Source organism: Rhyacophila brunnea, unplaced genomic scaffold, assembly GCF_057557595.1.
Source record: "Rhyacophila brunnea isolate RB1 unplaced genomic scaffold, BYU_Rbru_1.0 scaffold_20, whole genome shotgun sequence".
In the NCBI taxonomy this organism is placed as follows: domain Eukaryota; kingdom Metazoa; phylum Arthropoda; class Insecta; order Trichoptera; family Rhyacophilidae; genus Rhyacophila; species Rhyacophila brunnea.
Window position 1 is genome coordinate 2,672,043 of NW_028232860.1, and position 16,686 is coordinate 2,688,728.

Consider the following 16,686-nt stretch of genomic DNA (forward strand, 5'->3'; position numbering starts at 1 on the left):
TATGAAGTCCATGCTCTGGGTCTAACTACACATTGAAAAGACAAAATGTATTTTTTGTGATTTCTGCCAGACCTCACATTCGAATCTGGTACCCACGACATTATAGAGCAATACGAAGATATCTGTCCTAGTTAGGGAATCCAATCCCGAGCCAAAATTCTGATCCCGGGATTCCGGGATTACAATTTGACGATTTCGGGATTGGCATTTTTTCCATTATTAATATAAAAAAAATATATTTACAAATAACATTGATGAAATCGGTCAAAAATAAATCTAGTATAATTTATACTATTTAAGACATTTATTGTTAATATTGTATACGTTCAATCTTGGAAATACATAAGTTTAATGGGGTAAATAATATTATAATATAAATAATAATGTGACTTTATTATGAGATTGCTGTTTCTGATACTAAAGACTTAATGAATGGGTTAGCGAGATTTAAAATAGTAAAGCATATCATGGTGTGCTTATGGCCTTTCCGCTTCATAAATCTAATTAGTCAGCCAAATATGAAACTGCCGTAAAACGTATGAGATCATGGTGGAATTACTTTGTTAATAGTGCGAAGGATTATTTTTTCCAATCTTTCTCATTTTTTTTAAATTTATGTGAAAAAATAAAATGAATCGGCAACTTACACATGGGTATAAATCAAACTTCATTCAAACTCAGTTTATTTATAATGTAGTTATTTGTTATTAAAAGTATTTTTTCTGTTATATTTTCGTTTTTATTTTATTTTCCATAAATATTGATAAAATAAATCAATCCCGAAAGTTTCGGAATTATGTTTATCAATCCCGGGATTCATAGGTATCGAAAATAGCTCGGGATCCCGGGATTGGAATCCCTAGTCCCAGTACATAGTATTTTTTTGCCATCAATTTCATAATAATATTTATTATGTGGATATTAAAATAAGTGAGCTGTATTAATTTGATGAGATGGCGAGACTGAAATACCATGAGAACTCAGGTTATGTAGTTACAAACTGAGGACACACTGTTTTTTTAGCACGCTGTATCACACGTTAGAGCAGGGGCGGGCAAACTTTTTGGATGGAGGGCCAAATTCAAGAATTCAAAATGAGCGGCGGGCCGCAAGTAAAATACCATTTTTAGATATACACTATTTATTATCACGAAAAATAAACATTACAAAAAAATTAATGAGAAGTATGAAAGTGTTGTACATTTTTTCAAATTCAGGTGTTAATTTTGTGGTTGATATTTTCAAAACTGCTTGTAAATGGGCATCGGAGATATTTGATCGCAAAGAATTTTTATTGAGGTTCATGATCGAAAATGTTTGTTCACATAAGGTTGATCCAAAAACAACGAACATTTTTCTTGCATGATCTTTAAGTTGTTCGAATTTGTCTGAATTAAGGGCATTGTAAAATTTGAATATATCTTCACGACAATGCAATTCTCTTAAATCAGTGTCACACTGCAGACCAATAATCTCAAGTTGTAGCTCTGTCAGTACACTATCAATATCTATTGAAAATGGATCGCGTACTGTTGCTAAACTTGTCTCAATTTTTCGGAAGTCACCAAATCTTTGTAAAAAATCGTCATTCAGAGCTTTAATAATTTTACCATATTCTTCAAATTTATATTCTGGTATATTCAGCAACTTCAAAGTTGGAAAGTGGCCCACGTTCTTATTCGATATTTGTCGAAGGAACAACTTGAGTTTTAATTGAAATCCATTCAAACTCTTCACCATATCGTGGGCATATATTTTTTTTCCTTGCAACGCAGAGTTAAGAGTATTTAAATGTGTCATGATGTTCAACATAGAAAATAGTGGTTACATAGTGTGAGACGAGACGTAAGGAAGACATACTGAGATAATACATTAACGAAACAACAAATTTTTCAAATTTTAATCTATTGTGAATATTTTTTAAAAAATATATAAAAAAGTTATTCGTAATCAGAAGTACAATTAATGATGGCGGGCCGCAAAAAAACACCCGGCGGACCGCAGTTTGCCCTCCCCTGCGTTAGAGCAAACTTACTGTTTTTGCATACGCTTGACTTTAATCTCACTAAGTCACTCTGTATTTGTCTTTACGCGTGCATTAAACGTCAGAGTTAACATGTAACTAATTATTCACGGTTTCGAGGTTGTTCAGTCACTGATCGTTATGCCCCAGGACAGAGAGAAAGGGATATCGAATTTGGAAAATAGGCGCAAGCAATAATATTATGTTTAAACTCTGTCTTTATAGAACATACATAATTTTAAAAACGCTTCTGAGAAAATATATAACCAATAGAAAAAAATACGACACCCAGCAGGAATCGAATCTGCGTCTCTTGGGACTCTCGCCCACGCACCTCGACTACAATGCTATAGGAATCCTATCTAATTGCGATAAATTTTAACTAATAGCTCTTACAATACTCTCTGAAGCGCTTTTCAAATTGAGCTACTATTGGCAATCGGCTTATGTATATTAAGTCAAAGTAGTTATTAATTACTAACCGACGTCACGGATCACTCCAAATTTTTTTGTTGTAACTTGAACTTGCTAATAATTTAATTAACTAGTTTTTATTCAACGAATAATTCACAAGATTTAAGAATGTAACATTCTTTTTATTGAACAAGAATGTCACATTCTTTCAGAGAAAATATATAACCAAGATTCCAAAAAAGAATTTTTCTATTGGTTATATATTTTCTCAGGGCGTTTTAAAAATTATGTAGATATGTTCAATAAAAAGAATGTTTTTTTTCAAACATTTCCGATCCTAATCAGATCATATGGGCCTCCACAGAGTAGAGCTTTGTATTAACAGATTTTGTTTTTACGAGAAATAGATGTCAGCCAGTTGCTCAACCTATTGGGTCCATACTCTGACTCATACACAAATTGAAAAACAATATGTGTACCTACTTGTCAGACCCAGGATTCGAATCTGCGACCCACGACGCTATAGGCTGACACTTAAGCCGGCGGCCATCGCGGGTGTAAAAAGAATGTTACATTCTAAAATCTTGTGTCTTATTCGTTGAATAAAAAAAATAGTTAATTCTGTCGTTATATAATATATAGAAGAAAGTTTTCATCAACACCTTTTGTATACACGGATAATAAGAGTGCTTCACTTTTATCTCATATTTGATAAAACTCTTCAAGCTTTTTTTTTTTAAAACTTCCAAGAAGAGACTATAAAAATATGATACAGACCCTACAGCTAGCGAAGGCCCCCGGGCCGTTGCTAATAAAGCATATGCCTTAATCAGGCCCTGTGTCTACCCACATTATCATGTATATACTATGTATGCATCCCTTCAACGTTAACATAAAGTCTAAAATATTAAAATACTCAAATATAATAATATTTCCGACCGTGTGGCTTTTCTCTGTTAAAATATTGTCTAAAATACCTTTTATCGGTAAAAGCTTTTTATAAGAAAATGTCTACTCGCACACGTTCGCTGTGAAATTGCCGAATTTTCGGAAAATGTATCTTTCATATTTTATATATATTAATATAACTACTACATATGTGTACATATTTTTAAAGTTATAAAACCTTACTGTTTCTTTTTTTTTACCTATCCTTGTCTATGGTATGATAACTTGTTTGACCAAACGTCAGTCTAGTAAATTGTAACTGATAACAAAGAACATTTATTTATGATATTTTAGGTAGTGATATTTTTTGTATCAATATAATACTTGTCATCTTATATTCTAATACCCACATTAATATTCAATACCTATATGAATCAGCTACACAATTTATAATTAAAAAAAATTACGGTACAAGTCAATTTACAGGAAGCCAGGCGGGAACCGCGCTAATTTTCATAGCCGATTTTGGCCAAATTCATGAATTCAATGAAAACCTAACCTAATCTAAAAATAACCTTGTATATCGACTATTTTCAAAATTGTTTACCGCTGGCTTCCCGTAAATCGACAAGAACCAAATTTACACACATTTTTATTTTATTAATTTTTTTTTTTTTAATAAATACAATAAAAATATTAAAAATATGAATCAGTCAAAAATATTAACAGTACATTAGAGAAAACTTGAACTAAATTTTAATAATAAATATGACCATAAAATAATTTGTGTTTTATAATGTAATTATTGTAAATTTATCTTCCACTTAAAATAAAAATATATTTCTTGTAAATGTTTTTAGATACCTACATATCTATTGGATATAACCTTTTAAAATGTAAATTCGGAACGTCGATCCGGTGTTGCATATGAAGACTGCGTACATCTACCTAGCGATAGTCGCATAATATTGTAACATCTCAAAACGTATAGATATTTGGATGCGGCGATCGCCGAGCCGGTATAGGAATGACCAATACGTTGGTATTCGTATGTGTTCTGGCGTCTTCGACTCCCAGCCTGAAAAGCATGCGATTTGTTGATAGTAGCAGTAGATGCTTTTATCAAACTAAGTAGTCGCATTTGGCCAATCTGCGGAGTTCCATTTGGCAACGTGTGTTTTGTGAACAACGATGACGTCACATAGACATATTCGACACTTTGCAGACATGGAAAGTTTAGATGTGAGAGCCGGCTTAAATCTAACATATTCCGTCAGCGCTGCAGACGAAAAAAAAATCTCGGGGCCACGAAATCTAGTTTCATTGATGATATTTTCATTTTTTCGTTTATTTGCGATATATGTCTACTTTAACGGAAATTTAGCGGATTATGGAGAAATATCTTGTGACCGTTCACGGCATTCACTGATGTAGAGATTAATACGTTATCATTTTTGTCCATCTCTTTTGCAGGACTCTTCAGGAAAACGACTAGCCTCCCAAAAGCACTTGGTAAAAGAGTCACCCGAGATGCTGGCGATAGCAACATGGACAGGCCAGGTACCGAAAAGACCGCCCCTTCCCGCGGGAACTACCCTGGCACAGCTGATTGCCGTGGGATCGCGGAGGGACACACAGACTGTCGTATGGATGCTAGCGAAAAATGAACTTGAGATGAAGTGAGTGTTTTTTTGTATTATATACTAAATTACACTACCCTTCTTACTCTTCACCTGTGGTAGATTTGCGTCACTTGGATACCGATGATAACCACTTTCCAATTTTGTCACGTTTACCACATCGAGTACTTAACTTGTGTCTGCCTTCTTATCCATTTTTTCTTTTGTGATCTTTCCACGATATGTTCGACATGCACATTTCCATACCACGTTTACCTACTCTACATTTTTGAATTTATCGCACATTAAAGATTAATTTTTGACTTCATAATGATACCCAGCTTAAAATAATTTAGCTTATACCTGTACCGTAGCCCAAACATAATCTCTGCCACCACTCTTGCTAGAAACATAAAAACATCACACAGATACGAACAGATCACGGAGGACTGAGAGCATATCAAAACAGATTTAAATTAAGGAAAGATGAATGCTGTCTACGATCTGATGGCTGCACGTCTCAAACAGTGTGATATGTCATCAACGACTGCCCAATATTATAAAAGGAGCAATGGGTTCTCGGAACTCTGTGTAGATAATAAAATTACGAAATTGATCTCAAAACACTAAACAACAAAGTATCATAATATGAACACTACACAAAATAATATTTAATTCTGCCCACATGACTTACCACAGAATTCACCCGAAATAAAATTATTGTAGTCGAGAAAATTCTTTATATAGTAACCACAATTAATGCAGTATTTAAAAAAATCTATATTAATTATTATCTCTTTGACCCATAACTTTGCACTTCGGCTCTAGAATGAAAATTTTGAATATATTAAAAAATAATATTTTTTACAATATTATGTATTTTTTTTTAATTTATTACTACATATATTAATACAAGTTAATATCGTTTGATCTAATTTTATGCGAGGTAATCAGGCAAAGAGGCGTATCAGTGTAGTTAAAAGTGCAAAAAGTGCAAAGTTATAAAATGCAAAAGCAACGGCATGTTTCAAATTAAATAAATTTAAAAAAAAATGCCATACATTCTTGGACTTACTTCAATACAATCAAACTAACCACAGTATTCACTAAAAGTTATTACAATAATTTATTTGAACTACTCGCTAAAACAAAGTTTTAATTAATTAGAAATTCTAGTTTTTAGAGCCTTAAAATTTCATCTTCGAATACAAAGTTCCGTCGTCTTGGAACGTCTTTTGAATAAATACTGATTGTTATTTTTATTGAGCTTCTTTGAGATAGAAGGTGTTGCAACTTCAATCATAAAGTAATGACGTCATTCATTAGAGTAAGTATATTTAACCCCTCTCGCCCTATGTCAACGTTTATTTTGAACCATTGGCGTACAACATTGTTACTTATATAATATTAAATATATATTTTTTTTTGAACACTACAACATGCTATTAGACTGATGTCAGTAGCGTAGTAATAAAAGTGACACAATCACAAACACAAGGTTTTTTGTAAAATCACATAATTTACCTTACATGGAATCGAACCCAGAGCCCTCGGATGCGAAGACTACGATACTTATATTCAATAAAGTTAATTAAAGGTTTTTAAGAATGTTTCATTTGTATCAAGTAACATACATAATTTAGAGCAACTTCAAAAATATACCAAGTAGAAAAAAGTAGAAATATATATTATATATATGTTGAATAGGTTTTGAACCCACACCCAATACAGTCCGGGCGGTGTATTTTATTATTATTTGTGTTTTTCAAGTTATTTCAAATTATTTGTATGTCCAATAAAAATGTTATATTCTTAAATGTTGTGCATTGTACAAAAAACCTAATTTAATTTCAATATTATGTACTTTATTGTTATACTTCTTGATAATACAAACCTTCCACCTTTATTTAAGTCTATCTTACCTGATATATTTTAATCTTTAAATCCTACTCGACACTATCCTTCTCTTCTGTACGAGGTTTACTAGCGTTTTGTTTGACTTATATAACTGACAATAAATATTATTCTTAATACATATGTATTCCAAATAATTAAATACCTATTTAAAACTCCAGTTATTGTATTGCCGTGGGGGAAAATGTTACATACAATATTTTGAAATGTTTATAAAAAAATTGCTGCTGACTGCCTGAGCCGGTAGCGAAACAGTACCCCTCTCGTAGTGAAATATTTTTTACGGCGATCGTAGTATTGTTATAGTATTTATATGTGACATTGTAGCACTTACGAGTCATACATATACTCAAGTTGTCCTGCATTGTTGACGGTGCCGAGGCCCGCAGTGGAATGTATAAGCCGTTATTAATACATATAATGAAACAACACACTAGAGTATACGATGTTATTAATTTTAGACATACCTACTATGATAATAATGATAATAAAATGAATTTTTCCAACTAGTTTTCTGCTGGGTATGCTATCAATGCAATCCTTGTCCACCCGAAGAGTGATTGCTCTTTTAAAGCGTTTCTTTTTACTTCTTCGTGAGTTCATTTACAATCCGTATATTATACTGGCAAATATTAATTTTCATGTTCCCACCAATCACTCGTAACTCTACGGTCTTCATGATACCTAGTCGCAGGACGGATGTGATGTTTCATGAGTCTGTGTATCGTGTGATTAACTTATTTGATAGCACCATTAAAGTTGATTTATTTTTTATTAACTATATCATATTTGTGGACGTGTTAAATAGGTTAAATTTATAATTGTATTTATCATTTTACTTTAATATCTACATTAGCATATACTTTCTTGTTATATTGGTCGTTATTTGTAATTAAGTCATTTTTATAATTTGTATTTATTGCGTATTATGGCGCATTGGCCAATCGCTATAATGCCATTTTTTTCTAAATAAATAAACAAATAATAATACAAAGGTAAATGTAGTTCGTTTTACATTGATTTTGCGTTTTATCCAACTCATCAGCGCTCATCGAAGCACAGCCGATCATCGGGATATATGATATGATATATTAAAATAGCCCTATGAAATAAGATAATAATTTATAGGTACACAAAACTGCAGATAATACCTTTTAAATACTTCTTTCTCAAACTTATTTATATTATCAGTTTTGGGCAGTTCAAATAATTAAATAAAATATTCAAAATCAAAATAATATAAACCTTAGTAGGCACATTATATTTAAAAAGTAGATTTTGTAACGTAAAGAAATGATGGGATTGGAGGTGAGTAGGATTGTGATTATGACTACTAGGAATTGTGAAGGAAGGAAGGTGGATAATGGATGGATATGGATATGAAGGAAATGGAAAGGAAGGCGGCAGAGCATGAGATGCGGGGACAGGATCGTGGGAACTTGAAATACCTCCAAATCCCATTTTCCATACGTTACAATTGGCGCCCAACGTAGGGCGCCAATGTCACGTATGGGAAATGGGATTTGGAGGTAGGTAGGATTTAGGATAATGACTGGTAGGAATTATGAAGGAAGGTAGGTGCGCCTGGGTATAGGGACATGTAGATAATGGATGGATAGGGATAGTAAGGAAGGCGGCAGAGCATGAGACGCGGGGACAGGATCGTGGGAACTTGTAATACCTCCAAATCCCATTTTCCATACGTTAAAATCTACTTTTTTAATTTTGATGATTCTGTATTTGGCAAGACAGCATAATATGTCTTTAACTTCCCTACCTAATTTTAAAGTTGCCGTATTTTGCGTGAAATCTCATTAAACATAAAATACTTACTACACAATTTCAATTAGTTAAAAATTCAATTTACGACATCCCTTACAGGAGTTAAAATTTCTAACCACTATATCTCCGCCGTAGCAATATTTAATGTACCTATTAAAGCAAGTACCTCGTCGCGAATTTAATGACACTCGCATACCCCACCCAGCTTGACGCCACTGTACGAAAAACGTAGACGTCATTTGTTTGCAGAGATTTAATTGGCTGCCAATTAATCAAGGGGGGTCCCCGTAATTCGAGTCAAATATTTACTGCTGTCAGTTAAGAGATGTTCGTACAAACTCAATTAAGACCCAGAATCCTTTACTTCTTAGAAACTCTCAAAATTACCCTATTTTATTATTATTTGAAATGTAATATTTTACTATTTTATTCTAATGACCCTTTACTTTGTGCATATTTAGTCTGCTATATATTTAATCGACATTGATATCATTGTCGTCATCAATAGCATTAGTGGCGAGAAGGTCGTTTGGTCTCTAGCATTTATGGAATGAGAAACTTCAGAAGATAATTTGACATCACCTGAAATATATTATACACCTATTAGTGAACCGTGCGGCTTAAGCGTTGGACTATCACGCCGTGGGTCCCAGGTTCGAATCCTGAGTCTGGCAAGTACACATATTGTTTTTCAATTTCTGTGTGAGTCAGGGCATGGACCTAATGGGTTGAACAAGTGGCTGACATCCATTTCTCGTAAAAAACAAAATCTGTTAATACAAACCTCTACTATGTGGAGGCCCATATGATCCTATTAGGATCGGACATGGTCGGATATTAGAAAAAAGCTTTTTTTAAATAAGATGCCCGACGGGACATACACCAGTATCCACTGGATCCACGCCAGTGTGCTTTACGAAATATTAAGCTAAAGGCCTCCAATTAATAAATTACGAAGAAATTAAAGTTTTTACATATTTAAATGCTTATCAAATTGTGTTAATTTTCGTTATTATCTTTTGTGTTTTAAATGAAGTTATTAATTAAGTGCCATTGAAAGAAATTGTAGTTATACGTCGGATAAGTCGTATTTTACAACGTTTTTCGTAGCTCGTATTCTTATTTGTCCGGTGATTCTTTGTCCCGTACAAATCTTGCAATCGATTTTTAACTAACTTCCCGACTAGCTAGACATTTGAATCTCTTAGAATATATCATAACACGATGCCAATGCATTTTTTTTATACTTTTAGCCATCTCTAAGTAGAATTGAATTCATTTTCAGTTAATTCTGATTTGTATGAAAAGTTATTTCGACACCATTATTGGTTGTTAGGTCTGGGGTCTTAGCAACTAAATTATTAATATATACGTGCGTTACTATGGAAATCAATATGACATATCAAGTACATTTTTTTTTGATCGTTTAAGCTAGTCAAGTCAAGTTTATATGGTTCAACAGAATTTAAAAACGTTGTATATAAAAAGTTCAAAATAAGAAAGTTTTTTTATCAAATATTCTGAATTATTCGTTGAATAAAGTACTTATTATAATAATATATTAATCATAAAATATATATATCATGGCAAATATAGAATACAGAATGTTACAATTTTTCAGAAATTACGAATCAATTACAAATGGCAATTAAAAGTTTACGAAATATATTTGACTATAAATTATTAAATAATATTAAAATTAAAGCAATAATGCACTGAAAATACACAATACGGATACCTTATGTATTAAATATGGCTGTATTTTAAATTTTAATACAAAGACGTTTACAACAAATCTTTTTTATAGAATTACTATGAATTGCGATGTGGTATTAATTACTAATTAATCAGAATTAAATAATTCGAGGGGTTAACTGATGAAAATGTCATCTGATAAAAAAAACAAGGAATGATAATGACCTTTAAACAGCATATGAGCACTTAAGCTTGAAACATAAATACGTAAATTACCACAATTAATACATTGTTTACTTCTTTATAGTAATATTATTAAGTTACTAACTATGGCTTGTTCTTTTCATGCTTTCACAGAGACTGGATGTCAGCAATATCAAAAACAGTAAGTGTATTGATATCTTAGATAATATTATTGCATTTAAAGAAAATGTGCCAAAGCTCGTGGATAGATTCTATGTAGATCCGTTCTACCATCCCCACGGTTGGTGCCCTGGTTTGTAGTCTCCTTTAAAGATAAAATGAGCTTAAGCTGATACTGAGGCTAAGAACAGGTCACAATGATTTGATGTCCTCATGGGAAGAAGCGATTTGCAGCTCTGCGATGAATGTGATGTTTTGGAGGACATTGCACATATAGCAGTACAATGCCCTAATTATGAACGACACAGAGTACAGCTGCGAATTGCGGATATCTTAGAGAATATAGACGAATTGAAAGGTGCCCTGGCGGTGGGTAAGACGGAAGAGTTTGGCAAAATTATAAAGTTCTTTAACAGGATTGGAGTGATGACCTGATCGGCGGATCCCCTTCTAGAAGGGAAGAAGCGCTATTACAGCGAGTCGTAGTCATTTTAAAAATACAATTATTATTGCATTAGGATTTTTGGACCCTGTTAGGTGTAGAGCTGGCGTTGTGAAATATACAATATCATAAAATTAATTAACATTGTATTTTTTTCTAGTTACCTCCACCTCCACACATAGAACTGGTGATGACTCTACCTCACCTAAGAACTGCCTTCAAAAGACCAATGGTTAGAGTAAGACGTAAGTGAAAATATAAAATATTTAATAATACATCAAACTCGGTTATTACGATCTCGGACATAGCAAGATCTCGGATCTAATGAGGAAACATTCATTGACATTTAGTTGATGATGTTCTATTATGACACTAGTTAAGTCTCTAAGAACCTAATTGGTATTTTCGCCGACAACATTGAAAAATTACCCACCAGGGAACTCAGAAATAATGGGCTCATGCGCTTCCATTCATTTTTTTTCGACAATACCAATGAAACTCTAAATAATAAAAATATATTTACCGGCTTTACTGAAATATAATATATTATATAATAGGTACAAACCAATCCATATTGATTTTTCTATAATCTAAGCCATATTGGTATTCAAATCGACGCGTTCTTAAGCTATAAATAATGTTACCCTATAAATGGGTGGTTTAAGATAATTATGGGTCAAGTCCATCAAAATGGATCCTGAGATATTTGGACCTAAAGTTACAACCCCTTTTGTAAAATTCAGGATTTTTTTTACTGTATATTACACTTACCATATTTTGATAGTACATGGATCAATTTAAATAAATAGTCGAAATATAAAGTATCTTCAGGCTTTATTAATATTGGCAAATTAATGCTAGCAACAGGGAACTCATAAATAATGGGAACTGAAATACATAACGGGTAAAACGATAGCAGGTAACCGGCTTGAGTAAGGAAGAATCCGGGGTAAACTTACACACGTGTCAAGAATACGTTATACGTCGAATACTGAAAACTTCTCTCGGTTTATGTATTTACGCTTATTTGATGTTGGTGTATTACACACACTATTACACGTGCATAATGCGTACTTCATTTTTCGTAGGACACTCACACATTCAAAACACTGCATCAACATGCGGCGTATTGAATACAGCCTATCGGTATTCTACCGGTTCTGTGTTACCCACGCATATGGTTGAAATTGCATGTAAAAATACAAGCTTTAAGTCAGTAGGTACCCACCAGCGCCGGCGGCTCAGCACTTCATTACTATAAACAACTTATTTTGTAGTTTATGAATGTCATGCTTGTTTCGGGTAGTTTTACGGTGGTATTCAGATGTTTTATATATAGAACGTGGAGCGAAAAATGTTATATAACGATATAACAAGTAATGCTTATAATGAGCAAATTCAGTTGGTCCCATCTTCCTCGTAATAACCAAGTTCTACTGTATGTAATAATATATACTTTTTTGTTTATTAATTATTCTAATTTTTATAATGGTGATTTCAAAACTAATAATCATAACTAATGTAGGTAGGGATTACAATTCCCGAATGGAAATACAAATACCGGTATTTTGGTATTTCCTATTGAATACCGGTAGTCGTGAAATATATGGAAAAAAAAAACAGAAGTATCTACTAACAAAATATAATACTTATACCTATTATCACTTCCGGTCGAATTTGACAGGGAGAAATGTGTTGATACTCCCTCCCGATTGTTTTGGCATCCGTAGACATCACCGTTGGATATTATTTATTTATTATTTTAATTATTAATTACCATATCTTTGCTTTTTCGCACAAGGTGGTTGCTAGTAATTTTTTGACCCAGGGTTTGAAAAAAATACATGAATATTATATTGTGTTCTCACTGGATCGAACTCAGAGCTCCCGGTTGGAAAGCCAGCGCCTTACGCACTTCACCACGAGATCCGCCTTGTCTCTCGGACATTATTCGCATACTTTATTAATTATGAGCTGTAATGAATGTAAAATAAATCGATTGTTTATGGTAGCATTTAATTTGGACCAATAAGAGTGAAGGAAACTATGTGGAGATCTTCATTATTATCATTGTTTTGTCTCCAACTGACTATAATCACTAAAAATGTTTACAACACTATAATCTTGGATATTAATAGCTCAATTTGACTTTTTGTAATGTTTCTAATAAAACAAATCGATTCTTTAATCGGTAAACTTTCCGCTGAATTCTTTTGGATTAAATAAAACAAGACGTATTAAAACTTTTGCCTGTGGGTTTATGCGTATTGTTTTTTTTTCTTCTGTCAATAATTTTATTATTTTTGACGCTTCTCACGGCGGGTCCGGGGTCGTAAAATGGCGCTTCGTCTTCGGTTATGTCTTTAGGGTGGCAATTCTGAACTATCTACGAGGATCCGTTGCGTCGCCAGGAAAAGATATAGTTTAATTGTCCGCTTCACCCGGCGGAGCGGAATCTTGTGCATAAATAAAAGAAATTGCGAAATTTGCTTTTTTATTTTATTTCGGCCGGACGTGCAGATGAATGATTGTACCCACACATAGCTTAGCGTTCAGGATACATGGGTGCGAAACCCAGGGAGCGCGGGTTCCAATCCCACTGGGTGTCGTATTTTTTTTCAATAAAACTTTTTATTAGTGTTAGGTATATATTTTTCATATTCTTCTTTCTACCATGTCCGATTCTAATATGATCATATGGGCCTCCACAGAGTAGAGGTTTTATTTTTCATATTATTTGGTTTAAAATTATTTATATTTCTGCATTTTATAATATACAATGATGTATTTAACAACTAAATATGTTTATTTATTAAGTGACACTGAAACTATAATATTTTGCAATAGGTTCAGATTTTTATTTAGAAATACAGCTTGATCGTCAGCAAGATACATACTAAAAAAATAAACATATTTGTACAAAGTGGAAAATCTACCGCGTTCAAGGCCAGTGCAATACAATACGTAGTAAAATACATAATTTTGAAAAACACTTTCTGAGAGAGTATATTATAACCAATAGAAAAAATCTTTTTTGAAAAAAGTAAGCCACCCCGACGGGGAATCGAACCCTGTATCTCCCGGGTTTACGCCCCATCCGTCGCATTTACCAATATGCAATACCAATATCAATAATTAGAATGATACATTCTTAAAATCTTGTGAATTATTCGTTGAATAAAAGAAATAGTTAATTATACAATACGTAGTGTTTTTAATTTTTCTAACAATACGAAATCAATATACAAAATCTTTCTTAATTTTATAATTTATGTGAAAAAATAAAATGAATCGGCAACTTACACATGGGTATAAATCAAACTTTATTCACACTCAGTGTATTTCTAATGTAGTTATTTGTTATTAAAAGTATTTTTTCTGTTATATTTTCGTTTTTATTTTATTTTCCATAAAAATTGATAAAAAACTCAACCCCGAAAGTTTCGGAATTATGTTTATCAATCCCGGGATTCATAGGTATCAAAAATAGGTCGGGATCCCGGGATTGGAATCCCTACTATAGACCAAAACGATGAAAGAGTAGAATGGGCGAATTATTTATAAACGGACTAATTTTGTGAAACTCAAGGCTTTATTTTAAAACAACCTTTCGACATTAAAAGTTTTATATCACCCGTGATCCACTTTAAGATAAAAGGATAAACAATACTTAGCTTTGTTTACAAAAGAGATGTAGTAATTAATTAGTAAATTGGTCTCCAGAGTTTTGGTTTAGAATAGGTACTCATCTATTGTTCAAAAAGCTTTCGAGATAAATATTTTATTAACATGTCAAAACCGTTCATTTTGTGTTATTTAATTATTACGTGAACCAGTGAGCTTTTGAAATTTTCCTTCGTTGTAAGTAAATATTTACGTTTTCTTCCAATGGCGCTAGGGATTTCTCTATTTTAAACCCTGCACACTTAAAAGCTCCAGTTTAACACAATTGTTTAGACTTTCACTTCTCACCTGGATATTTGATGGGGACTATTTTTAGAACATGTGTATACGGTGTATTAACAGCAGTGGCGAGGGGTTGAGGCATGCTGTTAAGATTCGACATAAATAGTGCACACTAGACTGTTAGTTATACTTATTTGGTGTCACTGTACTAAGAATAAAATTTTCAGATAGTGCTGGTAAGTTATTAAAATTCAATTAAGCCCTGCCTTAACCAAACCATATTAATAAACCATTTATTTTATGTAACGAATAATTTTGAAAATGTAACATTCCATATATTGAACATACATAACACCTCAGATATATACCGACTAGAAAAAAATCATATTTGAAAAAAATACGATTCTTGACGGGATTTGGACTCGTATAATCACTGGTATCGTGCCAACTGTGCACTAACCAATTATGCTACGAGCCTACTATCTAATTACGACAATTAGTAGGTCATACATGAAATGCTTATCAACTTGCTTTATTATTGACTATCGGTTTTTGTGTACTAAATCAAGAATATTAGGTAAAAACCTTAATTACTAACCGACACCTGACCAAAATTATGTATGGTATAATGGCATATTTTTATATATTTTATAGATAAACGATTATTGTTTGTACTATAAACAGGGCTCAATGAATTAAAAAAAAACTAACAAACACTATCTCCACAATGTAGTTCAATGAAAACAAATACGTTTGACTGTCAAAGTGTAGTGTGTACTATTATGTATGTTGAATCTTAACAGCCTACCTCCACCCTTCGCTACTGGTGTATAGTACTCACATAAATCATAATACGAGTAGGTAGCTAATTTAATATATTATTTGGAGATAATTATTGATGCATTGTACTATAGCGTGTAAAATCATTAGAAGTAGGTATATTGGTTTGTTTATGTACCTATTCAAAACTATACGTATTTACAGAATGATTCGATAATTTTATTTATTTCATTACGGTTGAAGAAAGATAAATGTAGTTTTATTAAAAATAGCTTTTTTTTCACTATTTACTAAAATATGGAAAGTTTACATTATTTTGCAGAAAAGTTTTTGTAGCGCTTTTTATAGTGGAATGTAATTCATTTTTACGGAATGATTGTGATGGTGGATATGGATGCTGGAGTGGGGGAGTTATGTTAGGATGCCAGGCACTGACCTTTTAAGCTGTTGCAGCTGGCTCCGTGGTCTGGTTGCACTATCACTCTCGCGCGGTACTACTTGTTGTGTCACGGTGTTTGTAAGCGTTCGCTGTATTACTCAAGTTTATATATTAATGACGGTTGACTACTGACTCGTAACTGAGTTCCGATCGGTCTTGCGACAATAATGAAGATTTGAGGTAGGACGGAAATATATAAACGAGGGCGACCATAATTGGCCTAACCAAGTTTGTATATTTAATTTGGAGATAATACACGTAAAAACTACACGACGTTGTTTTTTATGAAAAATGTGAAATAGGTTTTACAGAGTAGAGAATATAAGAGTGTACGTCCTCTTTACGATGGTTCGAATTTACAAGACAATGAATTTAGATTTTAGTCGTAATAGCAGTGACGTCCCTAGACAAAATGCCGCCC

At 32.8% G+C, this 16,686-nt stretch overlaps 1 protein-coding gene across 1 annotated transcript in view; it reads left to right on the forward strand.

Moving 5' to 3' along the window:
- Positions 1–16,686, forward strand: part of LOC147071077 (uncharacterized) — a 200,171-nt gene that overhangs the window by 92,046 nt on the left and 91,439 nt on the right. The window contains exons 4-6 of the mRNA XM_085948525.1: positions 4,799–5,004; positions 10,693–10,720; positions 11,301–11,385. Coding sequence (XP_085804651.1) covers positions 4,799–5,004; positions 10,693–10,720; positions 11,301–11,385 — 319 coding nt within the window. The remainder of the gene's footprint in view (positions 1–4,798; positions 5,005–10,692; positions 10,721–11,300; positions 11,386–16,686) is intronic.